Below are 25,318 nucleotides of genomic sequence, written 5' to 3'. Positions count from 1 at the left end.
AGAACAACGACAGTTCGTGACGGCGGCATGAATCCTGAATCAACAAACAGAAAGCCTCCTTCCTGAAAGTGGAACGGAGCTGGGCGCGGGGTGGGTCAGGGTGGTGTCTGGTATGAAGTCTGCCTCGCCCTGAAAGCCGCTTCGCCACAGATGAAAGTTCATCTACTGGCCTACCAAGCTATAAAGTTCCCGTGGACAATATGATATGCTACTGTCGCACTCCTCTCACCTGCCCACCAACCTGATCTTCAAACATGCTGTCCAACCTCGCTCTGGCTTTGCCATTGCTCTCGACGCTGGCCGCCGGCGTCTCTGGCGCCGCCATTCGCACTCGCGGTAGCGGCGTCAACCCTGCTGACTTCAGCTCCGAAGGTCTCGTTGCCATCGGTCAGTTCCCTCCCAGTCTGCGAGACAAGAACAACGAGACCATCGGTGGTATCGGCTCTGCTGGCGGTCTCGTCCCTGGACAGTATTCTCGCAACGGCGATGTCTACTCGGGCCAGATCTACTTCCAGCCTGACCGTGGATACAACGTCGAGACTACGATCGACTATGTCGCGCGTCACCACAGCTTCAAGTTCAGCTTCCAGGAGTACACGGGCTCGAGCAACCTCTCGTTCAACCAGGCCATCAAGCTTTTCAATCTCACCTATCAAGACACGCTCTTCTACCACGAGGCCTCTGGAAAGAACACCACCGGTCTCGACCCTACCCTCGTGAGGACGGGCGGACTCAGCGGCACCAGCTCCAAGGATGGCCCTCTCGGTGCAGCTAACGCTCCCAATGGTCCTTCTTCGATCTCCTTTGACGCCGAGGGCTTCTCAGCTAATCCGGATGGAACTTTCTGGGTCTCGGACGAGTACACTCCTGGCATCTACAAGACCGCTGCCGACGGCACCATCATCGCCTACATCACCCCTCCCGAGGCTGTCCTTCCTCGCATCGGTGGCAAGTACAACTTCACCTCCAAGTCGACCCCCGACTCTGGTCGAGGCCCCAATGCTGGCTTTGAGGGCATGGCCGTCTCGTGGGACGGCAATCAGCTGTTCGGCGTTTTGCAGTCGGCTCTGACGCAGGACGGTGGCGACGGCGCTCCCTACCTGCGTATCTTCGAGTGGGACATCTCGTCTCTGGCTAGCGTCACCAGCTACCAGGGTGGCGCCAACCCTGGCAACAACGTCTCGCTCATCGCTGAGTACGCCTACAAGGTGCCCGTCTCGAGCAAGGGCAAGGCTCGCAACGTCAACGACCTCATCTACCTCGGCCACAAGACCGTCGGCATCCTTGTCCGTGATGGCAACGGGTTCGGCAGCGACGATTCGGGCGTAAAGTACAAGCACATTGACATCCTCGATCTCTCCACTGGCACCAACTTTGCCAACACCAAGTACGACAACGCTACCGGCTCCATCGCTCCCGGCGGAAAGCTGGTCAGCGGCATCAACCTCGCTTCCTACAGCAGCCTTGTCGACTACACGAGCGACCTGGGCAAGTTTGGCATGCACGGCTCGGGTGACCCAGTCGACCCTACCCTGCTGGCTGCCAAGATGGAGAGCGTGGTGCTGCTCCCCACGCTGCCCAAGTCGAGCAGCGACAGCAGCTTTGACAAGGACGAGTACTACCTTGTTTCGGTCAGCGACAACGACTTCCAGACCAAGAAGGGCTACATGAGGGCGACGGGCGACTACTCGGCCGCTTACCCGCAGGACGTGCCCACGCAGCTGTTTGTCTTCAAGGTCAAGCTGCCCGGTGTCAACAGGGACGACGTGATGTCACGTCTTGGCCTTGCTTAGTGGCTCCTTCTTCTCAGCGATCCGCGATATTGCAATGGGCAAGTTGCTGAGTTCCTTCTGTCAATCGATTTGTGAAACACGTGTTTGAGCTACGAACAAGACGGGACGAGCTACAAATACCAAATTGACCGCGAACGAAAGGCTGAAGGGGCTTCGCAGGGTCTCCCAGGGTGTGCAGATCAAAGTTCGCCTTCCGCTCGACTACACCACGGAAGCTGACTTTCCGATCCTAGACGAACGACACGTTCCTAGCCCTCGCTCCTGTGTCCGCTTGGTTCCGTGTGAGCCGTGAGAACGCTAATGCTGTTCAGAATCGTCCCCGCATGGTCGGAGTCGCGAACCGACGAGCTTCAGGAGTGCAAAGGGTTCAGTGGTGACGAGGGCCCGCAGACTCAAGCTGTGAAAGCTGTCCACGTTCACGCTTCGCTTAAAAAATACAAATCTTGGCAGACCCCGGCAATTTTGTCAAGACCCCAGATCGCAGGTTGATTGCCGACATTTCCTTGAACAAGGTGTTGAGCAGTGCGGCCTCCGGTTGGTGTCTTCGATGCAAGTCAAACGGAACCGCAGGCTTCCGTGCTTCAATCAAGTCCACGCCCGTCCCCCCGACGAATGAGGGTGCACGCATTAGAGACCGACCTTAGGATCTGCACAGTGAAGCGCACGGTAGTCAGTGTCAACGTCGTCATCTTTCGAGCCCCGACCATCTCCTCTACCCTTACCAACGTGATGTCTCATGATACAAGAAGCCCACGTTGACCGTATTTCGTCTCGATGATCCAGAGCAAAGTCAGCTCTGACATAGCACCAGGATCGAAAAGAAACATCTTTGGTGGGGATCGCGCACAGACGTCTACTGTATTTGTGAAACGGTGATCTAAAGGTTGGATAGCCGGCGATCCTACCGAAGCTGGTGGCGAGCCACGAAACCCTGTCCTCTCTTGCTGCGATGCCAGACCCACACAAAATTGTCACTCATTCAGAAGAAGCTGTCAAGCGAGGCCCAAACGTGGGCGTGGGCACAGATCTGGTAATGCCGCTGATCTGTAAGCGTGCTCCGATTCCACCTCGTGCTCTCGTCCAGACGCAGTATCCTCCTTCGGACATTTCGCGCCGGCAACGATGCTCTGGCTAAAAGCTGGCTAAGCGCACAGATGTATATAAAGACCAAGATGGCTTTTGCTTGATCGCCTGTGACCGTCGATCAACTCCAACCACATCTCGCGAGCCATGAAGAACGTTCTCGCACCCTTTGCGGCCCTCGCCGCTGCCCTTACTGTCTCGGTGTCGGCTCTCGCTCCCCTCGAGCGCAACCTGGCCTACCGCTCGCCCTCGCTCCAGCTGAGCAACGGCGACGGTCTCAGCCATGACATTGAGCACATCGGCTCCGTCATTCGCAAGCGCGCCTACGACGAATACGTCACCAGCAAGATTGAAGGCAAGGCCAAGCGCAACAACGACAAGAAGACCCAGTACAAGACCGAGGCCGACTTCCTCGTCCAGCAGTACGACGCCAATTGGGGCTCGGACGGCCGCGACGCTTACAAGGGAAACGTCTCGTTCCCTTACGGTGTCGCTTCCGGTGACCCTTACCCCAACTCTGCCATTCTTTGGACTCACCCTGTGCCTGCTGACTCCAACACTGCGGCTCCCGTCTGCCTGCGCTACCAGACGTCCAAGAGCAAGACCGACTTCTCGTCGCAGAACCTGGTCGACGACAGCTACGCCTGGACCACCAGCGAGGTCGACTACTCGTTCAAGGTCGAGACCACCGGTCTTTCGCCCAAGACTGAGTACTACTACCGCTTCTTCCCCTGCCATGACCACTCGGTCGTCTCCCCCGTCGGAAGCTTCAAGACTATCCCTGAGTACAACGACGAGGACGTCGACTCGCTCAAGCTTGCCGTCTTCTCGTGCTCCAACCTGCCCTTCGGCTTCTTCAACGCCTACCGTGCGGCTGCCGCCCGCAACAACGGTGCCGACTACTTTGTCCACGTCGGCGACTACATCTACGAAGCCCGTGGTGATGGTCAGACCGTCGAGGGCGAGGAGACTTACGGTGACGGCACTGCCCTCAACCGTGTCCCTGCTCCTGCGAACGAGATCGTGACCCTCCAGGACTACCGTCTGCGCTACGGCTCGTACCGTGCCGACAAGGACCTGCAGGCGATCCACCAGGAGATGGCCTTCTTCGGTGTCTGGGATGACCACGAGGTCGCCGACAACTCGTACAACCACGGCACGGCCGATGGCAACAACACCGAGGCTGGCGCCGTCCGCGGGGTCCGCTTCACCGAGCGCAAGCTCGCCGCGGTCAAGGCGTACTACGAGTGGATGCCCATCCGTCAGGTCGACACCACCGACTCGCTCCGCATCTGGCGCAGCTTCCGTTACGGCAAGCTGGCCGATCTCTTCTTGCTTGACACCCGTAACTTTGACCGCGACCTCACGGATGTGTACTACAACACGGACGCCGTCGCTGCGATCAGCAACGACACGGACCGCTCGCTCATGGGCGGCAAGCAGGAGCAGTGGCTCTACCGCAACATGATCGACTCGCAGCAGCGCGGTGCTACTTGGAAGATCATCGGCCAGCAGATCATCATGAACTGGCAGAACTACGGTCAGCCCGATTTCATGTACAACTATGACGCTTGGCAGGGATACCGCTCTAACCGTCGTCGCTTCTTTGACACGATCGTCAAGAACAGCATCGACAACACGGTGATTCTGGCTGGTGACTCGCACGCCAACTGGGTCTACGACACTGTGCCCGAGGACCGACTCAACAACACCGCCTACAACCCTGTCACTGGTGACGGCTCGATCGCAGTTGAGTTTGCCGGTACCGCCGTCTCGTCGCCCTCTTCGTACGGTCGCAACCTCACCCAGCAGCGATACGATGCTGCCTCCAAGAGGCTCGTTGGCATTAACCGCAACCTCCAATGGGCCGAGGGAGCTCACCGAGGTTACTTTGAGATCGAGTTCACCAAGACCGACTGCTACGCCCAGTTCTACGGCTACCTCAACAACAGCCTGCCCAACTCGGAGGAGCTCGTCGTGGCCCAGTTCAACGTCAAGAAGGGCGCCAACAAGCTTACTCGCCCCATCAACTACGGTATCACCCCCAACTCGGGTGCTCTGCAGAGCCAGGCGGTGGACTACTCGAAGCAGTCGTGGAACGGCACTGCTTTTGCTTGATCCTCGCTCCAATTAGATGAATAAATTTTTGACCTCGCCAGTCTCGTGTGAAGTGTGTTTTAGATATGAACCACGCCGTCGATGCAAACAACGCACTCGCCGCCAATCCAGATGTCTGTCTTGTCTTGCGTTCGATCCACTCGCACGCGAACCCGACCCTGACGCCCCATCGCCGTGCCTTGGGAATTCGTATACTCAGCAGCTGGACTCTCGCCACTCGCCTCGAGCCACTTGGCAAATCCAGCATTGAGCGAGCCCGTCACAGGATCCTCCCCGATATCCTCGAACACAAACGCCCGTACTTCATTCGCCACCTCCTCCCCCCCCTCGTTCTTGCCGGATGGATAGGGGCCGATGAACCCCAGGAACAGGTCCCGAATGGCAGGGATGTCGCAGGTGGGTGAAGTTGTGTCGACGGCAAGCACGGCGGACGCCGTGCGGAGCTTGATACCGATCCACCGAGGACCGTTGTCGATGTGCCATGCCTCCAGCACGTCTTCTTGGTTCAGACAGAGGCACTTGATGATGCGATCGAGGGTGGGTGCGTCGACTGGTTCGTGACGGATAAAGTCCGGTGCGCGGAATCGTACCGTTGCGCCGTCTGAGCTGACTTGCAGATTCACCAGCCCGATGGCGCATTCCTGCACCAGCTTGCCCTCGCGTTTGGCGATGAGCGCGGAGGATCGATCCGAGCCAAGGTGTCGGAGGAACGAATGGCAGCTGCCCAGCGTGGGATGGCCCGCGAACGGGAGCTCTTCGACAGGCGTAAAGATTTTTAGTCGGTAGTCGGCGGTGCTGGGGTCTGTAGGAGGAAGCAGAAAGGTGGTTTCAGAGAGGTTGGTCCACCGCGCGAAGCGTTGCATCTGCTCCTGCGTGGGTGCGGGAAGCGTGAGGCAGTTGACGACGGCCACCGGGTTGCCCAGGTAGGGCGTCGCGGTGAACGTGTCCACCTGGTGGAACGGGTAGGTCGTTGTTGTGCTCGACATGACTTCGTCGCTCAAAGAGAGATGGTGTCGAGATCGAAGATGGTGGGGCTCGCGAGGGTGGACAAGATATCGAGTCATGAGGGACTGCGAGAGGATGATCACTCGTCAGGAAGAATTGAGTTGCCGACGTCAGGGTCCACCGTTTGTTTCGGGTATAACGCTTTTGTCCATGTGCATCCTTTCATATCCTTGTAGCTTAGCCAGATGCTCGGCGTGGTTTTGCTGATGATCTATCTGTCGCAGCGACGGCTTTCGCTCGATACGAAGCGGAAACATTGCCCTCTTGTGCTAAGCACAGGTTGCAGATGGTTTATGACAGTCAGGAGCCAAAACAGCACGAGCCGCCCGAACGTCACTCGGCAGAATCGACATCCGAAGTCTGAGGCCCTGAACAATCTCTTTCAAGCACTTCTGACATCTGCAGCTCGTTAGTCTACCGAATCAGAACGTTGAGAACGAGAAGTGTCATGTCGACTGACAGCAAGAGCCGCGGTGTTGGGCGGTTCCCTTTTGTTGGCACGCGTGAAACACGAGTTCGACCGTTCTGAACAATCACAAGAAGGGTTCACCTGCATCCCACTAGCCAGGCTCGGCAGAATTTCGTGGTGCAGGGTCTCACGCCTGCCAGACAGACCGGTCAAACCGGCTCCCTCTGAGGCGGTTTGAAGGCATGCGAAGCTCTATTCGGATCTGTCTCCCGGTCGCTGGAAAAAGCTGGAAGGACGACCACCAGCTTCTACTTAAAGGGACCAACGTCGTCTTGTCGGCTGGTCTCACGCTCCTCACCTCCTCTAACCACAAGATGTCGTCGCAGATTCCGTCCATCTCGGCTCCCAAGCCTTACAAGATCGTCTACTCGGACGATGAGGTCAAGGACCTTCGCGAGCGTCTCACCAAGACACGTCTCCCAGTGGCACCCTACCTTCCCGAGGATGCACGCAAACCCATGAAGCTGGTCTACAAGCCGGATCTGCCTCTGGTCAAGGAATTGGTCGACAAGTGGGCCGCCTACGACTTTGACGCCTTTCAGCAGCGCGTCAACAGCTTCCCTCACTTCACCACCTCGGTCGACTGGTGTACGCAGCTCCACTTTGTGCACAAGCGATCCGAGCGAGCGGATGCGATCCCCATCATGCTCATCCACGGCTGGCCGGGTAGTTGGTTTGAGTTCGCCCATGTCATCGACGACCTTGCCAATCCGTCCAACGCGGATGCACCGGCGTTCCACGTGGTCGTCGCCTCGCTGCCGGGCTTCATGGACTCGACCCCTCCGCCGAGCAACAAGCCCGGCATCGGCGATGTGCGCGGCTACACCCGTATCCTGGACGCACTCATGCGCGGGCTGGGCTACGACAAGTATGCCTCGCAAGGCGGCGATTGGGGCAGCCCGCACGCCCGTGCCCTCGGCGTCTTCCACTCGCACAAGGACGGAACCGGCTGTCGCGCCGTCCATCTCAACTTCTGCCCCGTCGCCGCGAAAGGCTTTAGCAAGTTCATGCTCGATTCTCTCCCCTACAAGCTCACGCTCGGCATCGCAAAGCTCGTCTATGGCCAAGAGTACCTCATGATGGCAGCGAAAGGGATCTATTTCGAGCAGAACCGCGCGTACTACGATGTGCAGCGGACACGACCGGTGCAGCTGCTGTACGGGCTTGTCGACTCGCCTGTTGGGCTGCTGGGTTGGTTGGGAAACATCTACGATACCCTGACCGAACGCAACCCGGACCATCCAAGACTCAACATGGATGCGTGTTTGGAAATCGCCACGCTCTTCTGGTTCACAAAGTCAATCGGGACGAGCTTCATTCCGTACACGAACAACATGTTCCTGCCGGAGATCCACGGTGCCGCGGAGTACAAGCTGCCCGTGCCCCTGGGATACTCGGATTACCCAGATGAGCTGGTCAACACGCCCAAGTTCGTGGTGGATGCGACGACCACGAGCGGCAAGACGAGATGGATCGGGAAAAGTCCCAAGGGAGGCCACTTTGCTGCGCACGAGGAGCCCACCATCTTTGTCAACCATCTCAGGAATGCGTTTGCAAAGGGTGGGAAGGGCAAGTGGGAGGGTGAAGATGAGGGGATCCAGTCGGCACAGATCGTCGGTGGCTTGTGGGACGAGGTGAGAGATCAGGAGGCGAGAGCTAGCAAGATCTGATGCGTTGCACGGAAGGCATAGATTTGTCCATGATCAAGCTACAGAGTGGAATTGCGAACAGAGTGAAAGGCAGAAAGAGCTCAATCGACGATGCCATGCTTCTGGAAGAAGGCATAGATCTTGTCATCCAACCACTTGACGTCTTCCAACGAGTCTCCTGGTCCTCCTGCCCAATGACCCCAGATGCTCGGAATTACTTCGAGCGTCGCTGTCTCACCCATCACTTTAGCCTCGTTCTCCGAGTCCTCTGGCGGAAAGTACAGATCCGTCTTCCCCGGCACGATCAGCGTTGGACACTCGATGCCCTTCAGCGCCCTCTCGAACGCCGCATCGTCCTCGCTCGTCGTCACGCCTCCATCGCCCCTCGTCCCCAGTCTCCCACCCTCCTTCTGGGGCAGATCGCGCTTGCTGGCACCGGCATACCTCGGTTGAGCGCCGATATCGCCGTGCTGCCAGGTCCACAGCATGTACAGCAAATTATTGGCGTCCTTCGACGTGGCCCAAGCATGCCAGAAGTTGCCCAAGATATTGCTACCACCTTCCAACCTGAAATGTTTCTTGAAGCCGTCTTCGCGGTAGAAGGCCTGACTGAAGCCCCAGCCGGCGTAGATGGTACCGAATGCCTTCAACCCATCGACGGGTGGGTTGGCGGGGTCGTACTTTCCCCCCTTCCACTTGGGATCGAGTGTGAGGGTCTGTTTGAGTGATTCTAGGAAGACCCAATTGTGAAGCGCCGTGCGGGCAGATCCGCAGAAGGGCACGGCAGCGCGCACCTGGTCCGGGTATTGGGAGGCCCACTGAAACGTCTGCCCGGCACCCATGGACCATCCGAGCACCACCACCTTGCCTTTGACGCCCAGATGCTCGTACACCAGCTGGTGCTGCGCTCGCACGTTGTCGTAGAACGTCGCACGTGGCATGTCGTACCCTAAAGGATGGTTCGAAGGGGAGGACGACTCGCCGTTGCCAAACAGCGCGGGGACGATGATGAAGAATTTGCTCGCATCGAGCGAACGCACGTCCGGCAGAGTGCGAGGGTCGCGAATGAGCCACTGGTTGCCATCGGTGATCGTGCCCGAGTACCATGTAGGATAGACGATCGCGGGCTTGGACGGGTTTCCATAGCGACGAAAGGCGATGTGCGCATTTGGGATCACCTCGCCCGAGAGGAGCGTGAAATCGCCCAGGCTGTACACCTCGACGCGGGAGTCTTTGGGCTCGAAGGCGACCTCGGAGGTCATGTTGAGTGCGGACGTTTGTGATCACGATAGAGACGGTAGTGGTGATGGCAATCCTACAAGAAACGTCAAGTATCTGTAGTGCGAGCGAGTCTGTCGGAGCGAAAGGGTGTTGTCCCGTGCTCGTGAGGGTCATGTGCGGGGTAGGCAGCGGCGAAGCTTAAAAAAGGAGCGAAGCATAGCCGGGGTGGAGGCCGACATCACCGATTTGCTTCGAAGATCACTGCGTATCGGTCCTCGCGACTGTCGTCAAACGACTCGACCAAAAACATGAACGTTGTCACACAGCACAGGAGCAGGGGAGAATCGTTGCTTGCCTTGAAGCATGAAAGCTAGAGCCTGATGACTGCGCCGAGATTGACCTGGAGCAGCGTCTTTACGAGCTCCGGCGTCTTGTGTTTACGGTGATCTTGCCACTTCGCTTGTCACCTCATTGTCTGAAAGTCGAATGCGCTTTGTCGATCATGTCGGACGTTGGCAAGGCCGCCGACCCACGATAGCCGGGCGCGATTACGGAGGCAGAGGTCCATTGTTTTCCATGAAGGGATCTCGCCCTCGGTCTTCATGCGTTGATCGTCATGCATGACTTGGACAATGGCGGTCGAGTCGCCGCGAGTCTCGCTTCATGCCACTCAACAAAGCTTGGCATTGTTGAGCATGCGATGCATCGGTCTTCATCTATCGTACTGACCTCTGCGCTAGGGCGTGTGTGGCTCACCTCGCAACGTCGTCGTGACACGGGAAGGGGCTCTGTGACTTTCCCGCACTCCTTTCAGCGTCAAAACCGTTCAAACGACATGCCTCCCATCCATCAAACGCTCTCCAAGCTCGACTGCACTGTGAAAGCTTCGTATGCGATGCGTTCTGCGGAGAAGCTGACAACGAGACAACTGAGGGGTCACAAGTGGGTCGTTGCGACACAATGCCGCCAAGACGTCGATCATTCGCGTACTGCGGCGTACTTGTGCAGCTCTGGATCTGCCTCTCAGAGCTGAGACGTGCATGTCGCAGGCTGCTTGGCCTTTTGTGCCGTCGCAGAGCCGAGCTCGGTGACAGGAGCAGACGAGAAGATGAGCGAAAGCTTCTTCTCGCCTCGACTGCTGAAAGTGTGCCTTGCTGGCGACATCTGAGTTTGAAAACAACATGCATGCAAAAAAGCCGGAAGGACCCGTTTGGTGGCACCAAAGCACACTGAAACAATGCACAATTTAGGCGTGCTTCGGCCTCGGCAAGCGTGTGGAAATCTGCAAGACGCGTTCAACGCCGCCGCCATGACCGTGTCCCACTTGTCGCTCCTCCAGTGTCGTCAGGTCGTTTCACAGCACACACACCGCTAAATAGGCGTCGGCGTATAGGCTCGAGAGCACGGCAACTAGTGGACAATACCATCAGTGTGTTTAGTGTTGGCGCAAGGGACCAAAGAAAAGCTGAGGTGGGCGTAAGTTGGTGCCGCTCAAAGACAGCCAATGCAAGAATCTGCTTGCTTGCTCTCCGAGACGGCAACGAGGCACGCAGCACACCTGCCATTGCCCGACCCACCTGCAGCAAGCAGCAGCATCTGACGCAGGACCACCAAGCCCCTCGGCACGCTCCCCTCCGATGCTGCAGCACGTTAGCAGCACAGTTTTTCCTGCCTGCCGCACCACCGACCGCGTTGCTGAGGCGTGCCCGCTTGGTCCTGCTACTTCCTAGTTCATACACGTGAGCCCTCATTGTCCTTCCTCTTAACCACATACCACCTTGCTTGTCGCTCCACCATCTCCGGATCCTTGTCTCTCGTTTCGCAAACCACCTTCGTTGATCGCAGGAAGTCGCATCCACTCTCGTTCGCCTCTCCACTCTCATCCAGCACCCTCACCACCACCACCACAACACGTCCACACATCACAATGGTTTCTGCCAAGATCACCACTCTCGCTGTGCTTCTGCTCGCTGCTGCAGATGCCGCCGTCTCGACCATCGTTGTCACAAGGCCAGTAGCGTAAGTAGTCCATCCAGTTGCGTTCCTCGTTCATCTAAATCAAGTCGCTGACGTCTTCTTGATTGACCGATCGCATGCTCACTTTCCCAACTCTCGCCACCACAGCTCCACCTCCGGCAGGGGCGGTAGCAACCTCCGGGTCGAATGGAACGACGACGGCAAGGCGCCCACGCGTCGGGACTGGGGTCGTGTCAACATCTATCTCGCCGTGGGCACGCGTGATGTGCAGTACAAGCTGCAGACCCTCGCCTCGAACATCTCGTACAACACCGACGAGGCCTCCTATCCGATCAATGCCAGCGTGGGACCGTCTGGTGGCTACTACTTCCTCCGATTCGAGGGCACCAATACGACCACCAACGTTGTGCCCGCTATGGCCTTCTCTGCGCGCTTCACGCTGACGGGCATGACGGGCACGTTCAACTCGACGGTTGCGCAGGCTGCGAGTGGCTCGGCCGGCACTGCGCCGCTGACGGCGGCAGCAAGCGCATCGACCAGCTCGGGATCGCCCAGCTTCTTCGGCTACACGTCGAGTTCGAGCGCATCGAGCGCCGCTGCGAGCGCTCTGGCCGGGTTGAGCTCCAGCGGTTCGGCAGCGGCCGCCCAGTCGACGGGCAAGTCCACCTCCGCTGCCGCACAGGTCAACGGCAAGCTTGCAGGGTACGCGAGTGCGCTCGTCGGTATCGCTGCCGTCGGCGCTGCGTTCCTTTGAAGGGGAGGGCTGAAAATCAGAGTCGCTCCGGTAGCACTCTGAGCGCGTCGACTCTGCTGCTCTTGTCGTCGATCATCGCTTTGTCTTTCGTTTTCGTCGGTCACTGCGCTTTGCTATGGTCTTGCGTACGTAGATGCGCTGCGTTTCTGTCTACATCTCGTTGTCTGTCATCTGTCTGGAAGCACAATACACACTCGTTTCAGGTCCCATAAAAATTTCACATCGTGACCTGAGAACGACTGAATTAACGAAGCAAGTGTGTAGGTGAAACGACAACGGACGAGCAGAACAGAGCCCTGTGGAAGTGGTATCAGAGCTTGGCGACCCTGGACATCTTCTTGACCTCGCTCATGAGTACGGTTTGCATCCTCAATCCGAGCATGATGTTTCCCTTGACCTTCACCTTCCCCTTCATGAACGCCACCTGTGGGCTCAATTGTCCCAGAGCGACTCTAATCATGTCTCTGTCACTGATGGTGAAGACGCAATCGGGCTTTGGTCTTGCTGGACCGGAGCCCTTTTCGATCTTGCCCTCCTTCTTCATATCTACGTAGAACTGCACCGTCTCCTTCCCTGCGCTTTCGGAAGACGGTTTGACGTTGAAGACGAATACGCCGTTGACGGCCTTCTTGGCCTGCGACATGTTCATCATGTCCAACCCGGCCATAAAGCCTTCTTCGTCCTCCGAGTGGAGCAGACCCCAGTAGACGACCGCGAAGAGCTTGGACACTTCAAAGCCGGGGATCTTGAGCGCTGTCGGGTCGATATGGTCCGACAAGGGTTTGGACGGGTCCGAGAAGTCAATGTCGTCCGCCTGGTCGAGGATGATCTGGAAGAGGTTGATCTCGTCCTCGGACTTGGCGTTCTTGCCCATTGTTGGAGGTCGAGCGGCGATGTGAGGGGAGACAAAGTGGAATGTGGGAGGTGGGCCGGAGGTGGTCTGTGACGCCGCACTTGCTAGTTGGTCGGAGATGGTATCAGCGACGATGGGTATATACGTGGATGGTGGTGCGGTCACAAGCCGTCAGTCGTGAGCTCGCAAGTCTAGTGGATGTCTTTTCACGTCCCCATTGGGATGCTGCGCAAGAGAGCGTTGTCCCACAAGGCAGCCCAAAATTGCCGAACAGGGTCGCATGCTCACACGGTCATGTGTCAAAACGCTATTGCACAAACGAGGTACATGACAGCGAGATGAGCTCGCGTGCCTGTTGTCTCATGAGACGGCCCGTACGAGCATTGCTTGGGCAAACAGCGAAATCACGGCGGTCTCGGCTGAGGCTCTGACAATGCGGCGGCAAGAGCGAGAGTGCGGGGTAAGCACCGTGCCGTGGGCGCAATAGCGAGCAGATGACCCCGACAGCCGCTTCTACGCCAGAGCTGAATAGAGCTTCCTTCGCTTCCGAACGGAGCGCGCCTTTCACAGTCGCTCGTCGGGTAGACTCGAGATGTTAGACTCCTGCTGAGTTCGTGCTGCCCATTTAATTTTCTGCGGCGTCCAAAATTTTTGAGAAGCTTCTCCGTGCGCAGGACTTTTTTGGAAGTTCTTCCTCCACCTCGACCAGCTCGAGTATGCAGAAGCTTTGAGTCTGACCACCATTGCTGCCAGAGCTGCGTAGATCAAAGCTATCGCTATCAGCCTCAACATCAGTCATGGCCGCCACAGACATCGCAGCTGCCTTTGCGCCGGACCTCTTGGCCCCGGCCACCGTCTCTGACTTCAACAAACAGTACGAAGCCAGCGAACCCTACAAGCATGCCGTCATCCCCGCGCTCATCAACGAGGACCTCCTCAAAGCGACTCGTCACGAGATCATCGAAGAGCTCCGCTTTGCCGAGAAGGAGACCGACATCTACAAGGTGAACCAAACAGGCGATCTGGCCAACCTCGACGGCCTACCCGCCGAGGAGGCGGGCAAGCTCCAAAACCTTCTCCGTCTACGCAACGCCATCTACTCTCAGGAATTTCGAGACTGGCTGCAGGGCGTCACCGGCTGCGGTCCGCTCAGCGCCAAGAAGAAGGACATGAGCATCAACGACTACCGCCAAGGCTGCCATCTGCTCAACCACGACGATGTGATCTCGACGCGCAGGGTGTCGTACATCCTCTACCTCCCCGATCCGGACCAGCCGTGGCAGCCGGAGTGGGGCGGCGCACTCGAGCTCTACCCCGTCAGGTCCAAGGGCGTGCCCGACGACGTGCCCAGCAAGATCATTCCGCCCAAGTGGAACCAGTTCACGTTCTTCACCGTTCAACCCGGCCACTCGTTCCACTCGGTCGAGGAGGTGGTCCACCCGAGTCAGAGCCGTCTCAGCATCTCGGGCTGGTTCCATCGCCCCCAGGAGGGAGAAGAAGGCTTCACCACCGAGGACGAGAAGAAGGAGGCCGAGGTGGAAAAGGAGATGAGCAGTCTGGAGAGCCTCTCCGCCAAGGAGAACGCCAAACTCTTCGAGGCGTATCCCGAGCACTTCGCACCCCCGCTGCCAGGATCGTCGCTAAGTCAGGAGGAGAAGAAGTTCCTGATCCAGTTTTTGAACCCGGCGTATCTGGTGGAGAAGACGCAGGAGCAGCTGTTCGAGCAATTTGGCGACGAGTCGCAGATCCTACTCTCGGAGGTGTTGCGCAAGGAGATCGCCCAGCCGCTCGAAAAGGCGTTGCGACAGGCGGACGCCCAAGATGGGTTCCAATGGTGGGTCTCTGACAATGGCGAAGAGTCGACACGCATCCAATCGCATGGTGTGGGAACCAACCGCGCCAGCGAGCAAACCACAGAGACGAAGGAGTGGAGCATCGCCGGTCCGCCGCACAAGCAGCGTTACGCGGTGCTCTCGGACCAGGCTGCGCCCAACAAAGCCAGCGAGATCGCCACTTCCCAGATACCCAACCCGCTCCCTACCGACGCCAGTGCGCTGCTCAAGCTGCTCAGCACAGTGCTCTTCCCCTCCGACGCGTTCCGCCACTTCCTCGCTAACATCTCGCAGCTCGTCCCGCTCGGCGCCCGACCCGTCGAAGCACGCCGTTTCCGCCCGGGTCTCGACTACACGCTCGCACGCTCCGACACGGACCCCGTACTGGATGTGACGCTCAACCTCACGCCCGATGTAGTGAAGCCTTCGCTCGAAGAGGAACGCAAAGCGGGCCCACGCGGTCTCGCCGGCAAGGCGAAGAAGGTCAAGACTGCTCCTGGTGCGTCGTCGTCGACGGGTACAAAGCTGTTGTCGAAGAAGCAGGCGAAGGATCTGGCGGGCAAATGGGAGAGTGGCGATATTGGTGGTTGGGAGTGCTACATGGCGCCGCATGAGGGCGAGGAGGATCCCGCGGTGTATCAGAGCGGAAACAGCGGCAAGAAGGCGACGAATGGTGAGGAGGGAGATGCGGAGATGAAGGTTGTCGATGGGGAGGAAGAGGAAGAGGAGGAGATCGTGGAGATGATCGAAGATGATGGAGAAGAGGATGAGGATTTCGACGGCGTGCTGCTCAACTTGACGCCCAGCTTCAACACGTTGAGTGTTGTGCTGAGGGACGAAGGCGTGATGCGCTTTGTCAAGTATCTGGCGGCGTCGGCGGGCGGATCGAGGTGGGATGTGATCGGGGAGTTTGAGATTGGTGCCATTGAGGAGGAGGAAGAGGAGATGGCGGAAGGTGCCGAAGCATGATGCGCCTTTTCTTGCGTCAACCCAACTAGACAATGCTGATACCTTTGCTAGCAAGTACAATGGGCGAGCTCCAGCATGTGTGTTATATTGAGACATGAGGAGCAGTGTTTCATATCGCTTTCGAGTGTCCTGCCGGACCCCAGCGCTATGTAGTGTCGCCTTCGACGTAGCCAGGTTGAGAAGGGCGCATGGCTGAAGACAGTTTGCCGCGTCTCGTCCGAAAGTCGAAGCGCGTAAAGTGCAGCTCAAAAAGTGTTGGTTTCCCAGAACTGCGCATGTCACTTTCAAGTTTTGAGAAGATGTCGGTCGAGCTACTTTGTGGCTTCTTTCCACAGCTCTCCACCATCTTCACCCAGCGAGCACAGGCACCATGTGGTAAGTACCAAGAGTCGTACAGCGTATCGTAGACCTCCTGACTAAATACCATGCTTTCCCCGTCGCTGCTGTACAGCAAACACATCCTCAACGCACAGGTGTCGATCCGAGCGCCGTGCTGTCAGAAGTTCTTCGACGTAAGATCCCTCGAGCAACGTACTTTTCGTCGACATCTAAGACCAATATTGACTAATCCTGTTTGTCTCCTCAGTGTCCACAATGTCATGCAGAGTCACAAGACCACGAGTTGCGGAAAACCATCGAGATGGCCTTCATCTGCAAAAAGTGTCGCAAGGCCTTCCGTAAAGATCTCACGCAATACGAAGAGTCGGACGAGTTCTGTCCGCATTGCGATAATCACTACGTACGTCCTCAACCTCACCCCACATGCCACCGTCCTCCTTGCTGACTTTGTCTTGTGGTGTTGTTTTGCAGGTGATCGACGCGAAAACGCCGCAAGCGGTGCTGTCGGTGGAAGGCGAAGATGCGCGGGTGGACAACCGCATGCTGCGCGACGACCGGGTGAAGTACGATCCACGCAAGGACTTTTACTTTCGTCGCGTGGCGGCGCAGGAGACGGAGCGCATCGACGAGGGCGGCTGGCTGCAGGCGATCAAGGATCGAGCCGCTGGCAAGCTCGGCCCCGACGGTCTACCATTGGACGCAGCGGGACCAGTGGGGGAAGACGGCAAACCCCTGCTCGACGCTTCCGCACTCAACGGCGGTCCAGCGGGGAAACAGTGGAGCAAGTTCAACGACGATGATCTCGACTGGTCGTAACGACGACGAGCAATTGTATTTGTATCCGACACACACTCTCTCAGCAACTCGACAACATAGAGGAATGGTGTCAAATGGGTATCATTCCGAGCGGAGCAGTTACACATCGTGTGGGATGTCGAAAAACTCTTCGGCAAGCTTGGCCAGCTCTCCTGCCAACTGCTTGCGCTTGGCATCCGGATCTGCCTCGTACTTTGCCTTGAGCGCTTTCATCTGCTCGAGGATCTCTTTGTACGTTGCGTCGGGCATATCCCTCGGATCGCGCACGTAGAGGTCGATGCCAGCGGGCGTCGCGGGCGTCTTTTCAAAGTACGTGACGAGCCAGTCGAACTTGGTGCGCGACGAGTCGGTGAGGTCGTACGGACCGTAGCCGATCACTTGCCATTTCGAGTGGAAGAATCGCAGCAGACCGTTGCCCGTCCACTGATACGATGCGCTGCGCATCACGAATGCAAAAGATCGAAGAGGATCAGTAAGAGAGCAAGGGAGGGAAAGGAGGAGGAGGGAAGACCTACCCGTTCTTGGCATTCTTCTGAAGCACATTGGTGCCCTTGATTCCGAAAGCCTTGTTGAACCAGCTCTCCTCACGCTTCCATTTGGAGGACAGACCCGAAGCCTGCACCGCTTCGGGATCGGCACTCTTGGATCGCGGTTCGGAGCGAATCTCGTCGGTGAACTTGACCTCGTTCGCGCCAGCACCTGGGTGGGGGATGTAGCGGATCACCACATTCTTCTTGGGCTTCCACAGGGGAAGCGAAGAGCCGACAATGTACCAGAAGCCGTCGATCTTTTCGTGTGGTCGAGAGGAGAAGTCGAGTGGATGCGAGGCGTCGTAGCTCGTGAAGGGGAGGTCGATGTCGAAAGCTGTCGTGTTTGTTGCCGCCATGATGGATCAGGGTCACGCAGCTGTGTCTGCGAGGGTTTGATCTGATGATGGCGAAGAATTTGGTGAATGCAACGTCGATCCAAACAAAGCACGTTCATTGAGAGCGTCAACTCCATGACGGTGTTTGGCAAAGCGCCTGGTTCGCTGCCAAATTCACCGTGAATGTGGTCTGATTCCGTTCTCAGCTCAGGGTCCTTTGGGAATAGATCTCGGTATACGAATCACCCCGATCGCGATCCCTTTGCTCTGGATATCGCGCGAAAAGGCGTCAGCCGTCGGCGAATCGAGACTCTGCACGACCCTCCTTTTCCCCGCATCGCTGCCGCTCAAGCTGGTCGCGGCCTCTTACCGCCTTGTCGGCCATCCAGTCTGCTTCTCCGCATCACCGTTCTGCATGGCACACAGATCTCATTTCCGCCTTGTCCGAGAGTCATTACGGCCTAGACTCGTTCATTCTTCCTCCAGACACTTCCACTCCATCACGCCCGCCTCTGCGTGTGCGAGACTGGAAAAGGGGACCCACGGCTGTTCCTGACGACGTGTTTGAGCGCAGAGTGGCTGCATGGGGTGGCTTGCCATTGTCGCGCACGTCGCTCTGTCTACCAAGAAGAGGCGCTTTGCATCTACGAGATGCTTGCCGAATCTTTGTGTCTCTGTGCGCTGCGATGTGATGCGATCGCGCTTGTGGACCCTCTTTAATTCCTCCACCTCGCCTAAATGGGAAAAAGCGGTCGAAGCGTGACTGTACCGCTGCTCGGCTCGAGGCTTACCCTGGACGAAGGGGTCATGCCAAGCCGCAACGACTTCTGCGCTGGGTACCGTGGGAGAAGCCTCGAAGAGGTCATCGGTCACGTCGAGACAGTAGAGACGGCCAGAGACAGAAGAACCATAGAGAAAGCAAGCAGAAGGCTCAAGGCGAGGCTTCTGCACTTTCGGCCAGTAATCTCCGATCCCCTCTTTTCCCCACATCCGCTTCCAGCCGTGTGGGCTCGCCGGCCTTCCAAGCCTCGTCCATCGGTCAACAGACTCGTGACTGATCCTCTCCCCTTCTTGGCCTGAGCCATATATAGCTGGTCGATCGCATCCTGCCTCCTAACCATCACCATCTCTTCGACCACCGACATTCCACCCAGAACCCCATCCGCAACCATGGCACCGGGTCTCATGTCATCCGAAGCCAAGGGCAACTTCAACGCGCAAGCCGTCGAGGTCAAGTCCGCCTCGGTCAACGATGGCGGCGCCGCGGAAGGTCTCGGCGGCGGCAAGACCTTCGAAGGTCAATCCAAGCTCCCGCACCTTCCCATCCCCACCCTCGAAGACACCTGCCAACGCTACCTGTCGAGCCTTCAACCGCTCCAAACGCCTGAACAGCACGCGACGACCCAATCCGTCGTCGCCGACTTCCTCAAGACTGACGGCCCCATCGTCCAGGCGCAGCTGCAGGAGTACGCCAGCACGCGCGCCAGCTACATCGAGGAGTTCTGGGACGAGAGCTACCTCCAAGCCTCGGACTCGGTGGTGCTCAACCTCAACCCGTTTTTCATCCTCGAGGACGATCCTACGCCGACGCGGGGGAATCAGCTGATGCGAACGGCGAATTTGATTCTGGCGAGTCTGGCGTTTATCCACGATCTGCGCACGGGGGTGCTCGAGCCGGATAGCGTGAGGAGCACGCCGCTGGACATGTTTCAGTACACGCGGCTGTTTGCCACCTCGCGCATCCCTACGGCGAACGGGTGTCGGATGGAGGTGGAACCTGAATCGCGTCACATTGTCGTGATGCGCCGGGGCCAGATCTACTGGTTCGAAGCGTTGGACGAGGAGCATCGACCGTTGCTCACCGAACGCGCGATGTTGGGAAACCTCCAAGCCATCATGAAGGACGCCGACCAGATCCCGACCGAGGACGTCGCCAAGGGATCCGTCGGCATCCTCACCACCGAAAAGCGCCCCATCTGGTCCATGTACCGCGAACACCTCCGCGAAGACGCGCACAATCGCAAGTGTCTCGAGGTGGTCGATTCGGCGCTGTTCGTCGTGTGCATGGACGATTCCGCTCCCGCAGACGCCGCCGAGCTGAGCAACAACATGCTCTGCGGCACGTACAAGCTCCAACGCGGCATCCAGACCGGCACGTGCACCAACCGATGGTACGACAAGCTCCAGATCATCATCTGCGCCAACGGCGCTGCCGGCGTCAACTTTGAACACACGGGGGTCGATGGTCATACGGTGCTGCGCTACGCTGCGGATGTGTATACGGAGTTGATCATGCGGTTTGCCAAATCCATCAATTCGGCGACCAAGAGTCTGTTCAAGGCCAAGACGAGTCCGTTTGCCAAGGGATCGGGTAAGAAGGCCAATGGGACCACCAGCGAGGTGGATGCGCAAAAGGCGCAGGACGTGGACCAGGCGACGGCGCCTAAGAAGCTCGAGTGGAATCTCACCACCAAGCTTGCGGACGGCATCCGATACGGTGAGACCCGACTCAGCGATCTCATCTGCCAGAACGAGTGCGAGGTGCTCGAGTTCGATCGGTACGGCAAGAACTTTATCACGCGTCACCGGTTCTCGCCCGATGCGTTTGTGCAGATGGCGTTCCAGGCGGCGTACTACACGCTGTACGGGCGATGCGAGACGACCTACGAACCGGCCATGACCAAGGCTTTTCTTCACGGACGCACCGAGGCGATCCGCACCGTCCAACCGCATTCCGCCAAGTTCGTCGAGACCTACGTGTCAGGTGCCAAGAACGAGGCCAAGATCGATGCGCTGCGCAAGGCGTGTGATGGACATGCCAAGCTGAGTCGTGCCTGCGCATCCGGTCAGGGTCACGATCGACATCTGTACGCGCTGCACAATTTGTGGAAGAAGCACAATGAGAAGGCGGCAACTCCGGCCATCTTTACGGACGCAGGGTATGCGAAGCTCAACCACACGGTGGTCTCCACCTCGAACTGCGGCAACCCGGCACTGCGCATGTTCGGCTTCGGCCCGGTGGTCCCAGACGGCTTCGGTATCGGGTACATCATCAAAGACGACGGCATCACCGTTTGCGCCTCGTCAAAGCATCTCCAGACCAAACGCTTCTTGGACACTCTCGAGTCGTATTTGCTGCAGACGCAGACGATGATCATCGAGCTGTACAAGTCGGCCAACGTGCGGTCGAGGAGCACCTACATCGATCATGCGGGTGTCGAGTGCGATGTGCGCACCGGTCTGCCCATCGGCAGCAAGAGCAACGGCTACACGCACGACTACGACGATGCGGGCAAGAACAGCCAGGTGGGTCAAAGTGGATATTCGTTCTTTGGCGACGAGAACAAGGCGGCTGCCCGCAAGGAGGAGGAGCAGACCGACGGAAAGAGGAGGAAGCGCATCGCCAGTGTCGGAAAGACCATTTTGTACGACGAGTATAATTGAGTTCGCATGTTGGATACGTTTAGCAAAATGCATTCGCGTCTTATAGGATCGTCCATGTGCGAGTATGAGTGTGGGTGAGGAAGTTAGAAGCCAGGAAACCCTTCGAATCGCTCCCCGTCCTCGTCGGGGACCACCTGACTGCGGGCGCGCTTCTCGCGCCAACTCTTCTTGACCCGCCCCGCACCACCCCTGTCGCTACCTGCTGTGATGACGCCGAACTCGTTCGCGTCCACATCGGCCTTTCCGAACTGGGCACCCTCGACCTCGTGCGCTGCGCCACCCTTCGTGCCTTCCAGCCCCGCTGCGGGGGTGTACACCTCTTCCGACTCGCGACCCAGCGGCGAAGTGACGCTCGTCGCCACCGTCGACGGTGCGTTTGGGTGCAGAGCGTTGGACGACTGATAGGAAAAGATGCCGGAGGAGGAGTTGGACGACTTAGAGCCTCGACGGGGTCGATCGCGATAGGTGGGGCGGGTGATGCTATTGCTCGAGGAAGAGCTGGGCAGACCGCGTGGCGTGAGCCCACTTCCAGAGCGACTACCTGCACTGCTGTCGTGGTGTCGCGATCGAGACGCCTTGCGGCCAAAGGAGAGCCCCGCGATGTCAGGTTCGTCTTCCTCGACCACCTCCTTGACTGGACTGCGATCCTGCTGAGCGGGCAGCGAGGGCTGGTAGACGAACACTTCTTCCTCCTCCTCGGCTGGCGGGGTAGCGTGATAGTAGTGGTGGTGAACTACAACTCCAGCCGGTCCTTGCTCTTGCACCGTCGCGTAGTACCCATCCGCGCCTTCCTCGGCATCGCCATACTGCTCGTACTCGCCGCCGTGCATCTCCTCATCCGCATCCTGGTAGTCGAAGTGTTCCTCGGCTGCGTCGTGATCGTACGACTCGTCCTCCTCCGCATCAGCAAGCCCAAACCCGCCAGCAGCAGCTTCTGCCTCAGCCTCGGTTCTCCATCCCTGCGCTGCCTTGTTCTCCTGTTGCAGCTTCAACAGCCCCGCTTTGGCAGCTTTGCGCTCGGCCTTGCGACGCGCTTTGGCGATGGCAGCTTCCTCTTCTGCCGCGAGCCTCGCTTCTTCGTCTTTCTGTCGTTGCGCTTCTGCTTCGGCTTCCTGCTGCAGTCGCGCGGCCTCAGCTTCGAGTGCTCTTTGACGTTCTGCTTGTGCGTTCGCCTCAGCTGCTTCTGCTTCCGCTTTGAGTAGTGCTTCGTCTTCTGCTGCCGCCTGAGATTGAGCTGGGGACTCGTGGTCGTGTTGATGCGTGGCTATCGGCTGACCAAACCTCGCAATGTCCACATCATCCAGCATACCCGCATCATCGTCGACGCTCTCCGCAAATCCGGACCCGGCCAGACTGCCAGCGATACTATCGAGGCTCGCATCGCTGACCGATCGCTGATGTGTCAATGCCGCGACGGCCTCCTCGTCTGCCTGACTGCGTCTGCCGCGACTCATGACGCTGCCAATCGACGCAGCGCGTTGTCTCCTCCCTTCACCTTCTGAGGTGCTCGTCCTGCCGAGCAGCCCGCACGATAGCGCTGGGATCCACTCTTCGACGTCCAGCCAGAATGTTCCGCATGTTCGACCTTGTGCTCTGGCCCTCGCACGCGCACGACGACGCGCGGCAGCCGATCCGCTACCACCCCGGCGCGAATCACGATCCGCAATGTTGGAGAGCAACGAGATGGCATCCGAATCGTCAAAGTCGTCCGCGCTCGGAGACGGGAGCAAAGATTCTCGCTCGTCCCGATGACGCGCAGAGGACGAGGCGCCAGGTCGACTCCACCCGAGACCAGATGGGTTGGATGATGGTTTGGTCTGTCGTCCACCAAAGAGGGACAGCGACCAGCTGGTGGCTGGTTTGGGCTGCCGACTGGGATTGCTCGGTCCGGCTTGAGCGATACGCTCCCGCCCGCTCATGTTGATTGTGTAGTGGATGGCGATGGGATGGACAGATGGGATGGTGGACCTGATGAATGGTGGTCGGGGCTGAGCATGTGTGTTTGTCTCTCGGTTGGATTCACAGGCACAGCGCATGGAGACTTGAATTGGCTAGCCGACCGTTTCCAAAAATGTGGCAGGGTTTAGCGCTTTCAAAAGGCCTCGGGAGTGAGCTAGCGCGTCTGGTGGACCCTGCCCCTGCAGTTGACGCGAGGTCTTGGACATCATCAGCATACTGCGAACTCACGAAAGACAATGTATTGCAAACTGGATCACGACATGCGACAAGATACTGAGGAGAGGCTAGAGGGAAGAAAGAGGACCCAAATCAGCTCGAAGCTGCATTGCATGTTACGTCCGCCTACACCACACCCCACTCCTTTCGAGGCTGGTTCTGCGGTCGCTCGATCCCCCACCCGCTACCCGACGCAGCTGCATTGTTGGCATCGGCAAATGGATCGGCAAACGGATCGTCGTCCGCCTCCTCCTCGTCCCAGTTGAAGCCGGGTCCGATGTTGGGTCGATGGTTCTGCGTGGTTCGCAGCCATTCTTCCTCGTCCGAGTCGTTGAGGTTGGACCACGACCCACCTTCGGGTCGCGAAGACGATGCGGCGAGCTGACGAGCACGGCCAGGCGCCTGCGGGTGGGCGTGTTCGTCGGCCGATTCCTCCGACTCGTAGTCGCTGTAGTCCGACAGGGCGCCGTGCTGGGCGCTGCTGCTCCCAGCTGCCTCGCTCGCCGTCATGCCTCGACGCGCACCGCCTGGCTGGGTCTGCGAGTGATAGCGTCCCTGATCCTCCTGGAAGTCGAGATCGATGAGATCGTTCATCGCGCCTCCTCCTCCTCCTCCGGCAGCTCGCTGGCTCGAGCCGGCCTGGGAAGCCTGTGGGCTCATGTCGAAGCTGCGCATGCTGCCCACGCGCGAGTTGTGACGCTCGATGCGCACCCTTTGGCGCGTCTGTAGCTTCTCCAGCTCGCTATCGGGGGCGTTGAGGCGGGCATCCGCGATGCGTTTGCGCACCATCTCGATCTCGGCATCGTCCGCCGCCAAACGGGCCGCTGTCTTCTGTTGCGCCGTCTGCCCCGAGCCCGAGATGGCGGCCAGCGGCTCTTCGTCGTCGTCCGAATCCAAGTCGGCAGGCTTGGAGAGTCGATCGTACAGCTCGAGCGCCAGAATGATCTGGTCGTTGGCTGAAATGAGCGAGCCGAGGAACTCTTCATCCTTGACGAGCTGGACGTAGCGGATGATCTTCTTGCGCTCCACCTTGGTCTTGACGAGGTAGTCCTGCACGCGTGCGTTTTGGGTGACGCTCTCCTTCTCGCGGTTGACGTGCTGCAGAGCGTTGACGAGCGCCGTGGCGACTTGCTGCGAGATGGCGAGCGATTGCAAAATGGAGGGCTTCTCCTGCTCGAAGTTGAAGGCGGGTCGTTTGACGCCCTTCTTACCGCGTTTCTTGTCCTCTTCCTTCTGCAGCTGCTCGGCGGCTTTGCGGTCGCTACGGATCTGTGCTTCGATGCGTTGCTTCTCCTGCAGCTTGCGGTACGCCTCGGCTGCTTCGTTCTTCTTCTGCGCCTCGGACTTCTTTCCACCGCCGCAAGCGTGGTAAAGACCTGCGACCATCTTTTTAGTTGGGTCGTCCTTGAACTGCTGATGCCACGAGAGCAGAACGCGCATGAGCAGCCGGCGCACCGAGGCATCCACCAGCTGATCCTGCGACATGATCTTGATGCGATCGACGAGCTGATCGTTGGCGAACGTGTTCTGGAATCGCTGTCCGCAGTTTTCGACGAGCGCCTTGAGGATGATGAGCGCGCGCTTCTGACCGTGGACATTGGAGTACTTGAGCTTCTTGCGCAGGGCACGGCTCGCTTCGGTGGGACCGGTGGACTGGAGGTTGATGGCCTCGACGAGTTCGGGAATGCCATCGTACTCTTCTTCGGCGTAGCGCTGGGTGCAGAGTCGGTCGATCCAGTCGGTGACGGCGGTAAAGGGCTTGCGGTTGCCCAGGTAGCCCTGTGCTTGACCCGTGAGTTCCTGTCGCATCCGAAGTTGAAATGGGTAGACAGTGGTCAGTCTGGTTGCTTATCGGTGTGGATGGGTGATGGCTCGAGGGACCTACCTTCAACATGATGCAAACCTACGAATCGATCTCGAGGGGCGACCGTGGATGGATGAAGTAGATGATTGTGG

The 25,318-nt window shown here is 58.4% G+C and overlaps 13 protein-coding genes across 13 annotated transcripts; 7 read left to right on the top strand and 6 right to left on the bottom strand.

Annotated features, from left to right (window-relative positions):
• Positions 1-254: 254 nt before the first annotated feature.
• PSEUBRA_002913 (Phytase-like domain protein) lies at positions 255-1,793 on the top strand (the record flags this gene model as incomplete). Its single annotated transcript, XM_016437304.1, has 1 exon — positions 255-1,793. One exon carries the CDS (start codon positions 255-257, stop codon positions 1,791-1,793), a length of 1,539 nt encoding a protein of 512 aa, XP_016292789.1.
• A 1,230-nt stretch (positions 1,794-3,023) lies between these two features.
• Positions 3,024-4,994, top strand: PSEUBRA_002912 (Alkaline phosphatase D-related; the record flags this gene model as incomplete). Its single annotated transcript, XM_016437308.1, has 1 exon — positions 3,024-4,994. One exon carries the CDS (start codon positions 3,024-3,026, stop codon positions 4,992-4,994), a length of 1,971 nt encoding a protein of 656 aa, XP_016292788.1.
• Positions 4,995-5,053: 59 nt separating this feature from the next.
• Positions 5,054-5,980, bottom strand: PSEUBRA_002911 (Phenazine biosynthesis PhzF protein; the record flags this gene model as incomplete). The annotated part of the gene is made up of 1 exon (XM_016437287.1): positions 5,054-5,980. One exon carries the CDS (start codon positions 5,978-5,980, stop codon positions 5,054-5,056), a length of 927 nt encoding a protein of 308 aa, XP_016292787.1.
• An 802-nt stretch (positions 5,981-6,782) lies between these two features.
• PSEUBRA_002910 (Epoxide hydrolase, N-terminal) lies at positions 6,783-8,138 on the top strand (the record flags this gene model as incomplete). Its single annotated transcript, XM_016437307.1, has 1 exon — positions 6,783-8,138. The coding sequence occupies one exon, from the start codon at positions 6,783-6,785 to the stop codon at positions 8,136-8,138; it is 1,356 nt and encodes a 451-aa protein (XP_016292786.1).
• An 80-nt stretch (positions 8,139-8,218) lies between these two features.
• PSEUBRA_002909 (Homoserine acetyltransferase) lies at positions 8,219-9,379 on the bottom strand (the record flags this gene model as incomplete). Its single annotated transcript, XM_016437293.1, has 1 exon — positions 8,219-9,379. One exon carries the CDS (start codon positions 9,377-9,379, stop codon positions 8,219-8,221), a length of 1,161 nt encoding a protein of 386 aa, XP_016292785.1.
• A 1,886-nt stretch (positions 9,380-11,265) lies between these two features.
• PSEUBRA_002908 (Ser-Thr-rich glycosyl-phosphatidyl-inositol-anchored membrane family) lies at positions 11,266-12,069 on the top strand (the record flags this gene model as incomplete). Its single annotated transcript, XM_016437318.1, has 2 exons — positions 11,266-11,357; positions 11,463-12,069. 2 exons carry the CDS (start codon positions 11,266-11,268, stop codon positions 12,067-12,069), a joined length of 699 nt encoding a protein of 232 aa, XP_016292784.1.
• A 310-nt stretch (positions 12,070-12,379) lies between these two features.
• On the bottom strand, positions 12,380-12,943 carry PSEUBRA_002907 (SCP2 sterol-binding domain protein; the record flags this gene model as incomplete). The annotated part of the gene is made up of 1 exon (XM_016437283.1): positions 12,380-12,943. The coding sequence occupies one exon, from the start codon at positions 12,941-12,943 to the stop codon at positions 12,380-12,382; it is 564 nt and encodes a 187-aa protein (XP_016292783.1).
• Positions 12,944-13,719: 776 nt separating this feature from the next.
• Positions 13,720-15,723, top strand: PSEUBRA_002906 (Oxoglutarate/iron-dependent oxygenase, C-terminal degradation domain protein; the record flags this gene model as incomplete). Its single annotated transcript, XM_059464931.1, has 1 exon — positions 13,720-15,723. One exon carries the CDS (start codon positions 13,720-13,722, stop codon positions 15,721-15,723), a length of 2,004 nt encoding a protein of 667 aa, XP_059321329.1.
• Positions 15,724-16,093: 370 nt separating this feature from the next.
• Positions 16,094-16,878, top strand: PSEUBRA_002905 (Zinc finger, CHY-type; the record flags this gene model as incomplete). The annotated part of the gene is made up of 4 exons (XM_059464930.1): positions 16,094-16,098; positions 16,175-16,235; positions 16,310-16,462; positions 16,534-16,878. The coding sequence occupies 4 exons, from the start codon at positions 16,094-16,096 to the stop codon at positions 16,876-16,878; spliced, it is 564 nt and encodes a 187-aa protein (XP_059321328.1).
• A 99-nt stretch (positions 16,879-16,977) lies between these two features.
• On the bottom strand, positions 16,978-17,764 carry PSEUBRA_002904 (uncharacterized protein; the record flags this gene model as incomplete). Its single annotated transcript, XM_016437291.1, has 2 exons — positions 16,978-17,314; positions 17,394-17,764. 2 exons carry the CDS (start codon positions 17,762-17,764, stop codon positions 16,978-16,980), a joined length of 708 nt encoding a protein of 235 aa, XP_016292781.1.
• A 1,149-nt stretch (positions 17,765-18,913) lies between these two features.
• PSEUBRA_002903 (Acyltransferase ChoActase/COT/CPT) lies at positions 18,914-21,187 on the top strand (the record flags this gene model as incomplete). Its single annotated transcript, XM_016437311.1, has 1 exon — positions 18,914-21,187. The coding sequence occupies one exon, from the start codon at positions 18,914-18,916 to the stop codon at positions 21,185-21,187; it is 2,274 nt and encodes a 757-aa protein (XP_016292780.1).
• Positions 21,188-21,270: 83 nt separating this feature from the next.
• PSEUBRA_002902 (uncharacterized protein) lies at positions 21,271-23,106 on the bottom strand (the record flags this gene model as incomplete). Its single annotated transcript, XM_016437299.2, has 1 exon — positions 21,271-23,106. One exon carries the CDS (start codon positions 23,104-23,106, stop codon positions 21,271-21,273), a length of 1,836 nt encoding a protein of 611 aa, XP_016292779.2.
• A 382-nt stretch (positions 23,107-23,488) lies between these two features.
• PSEUBRA_002901 (uncharacterized protein) lies at positions 23,489-25,256 on the bottom strand (the record flags this gene model as incomplete). Its single annotated transcript, XM_016437297.1, has 2 exons — positions 23,489-25,162; positions 25,248-25,256. 2 exons carry the CDS (start codon positions 25,254-25,256, stop codon positions 23,489-23,491), a joined length of 1,683 nt encoding a protein of 560 aa, XP_016292778.1.
• Positions 25,257-25,318: the final 62 nt, after the last annotated feature.

The sequence above is a fragment of the Kalmanozyma brasiliensis genome (assembly GCF_000497045.1).
Source record: "Kalmanozyma brasiliensis GHG001 unplaced genomic scaffold PSEUBRA_SCAF2, whole genome shotgun sequence".
NCBI classification, from domain to species: Eukaryota; Fungi; Basidiomycota; class Ustilaginomycetes; order Ustilaginales; genus Kalmanozyma; species Kalmanozyma brasiliensis.
Note: the sequence above shows the minus strand (reverse complement) of the source record. Positions and strands in the feature narration are given on the sequence as shown.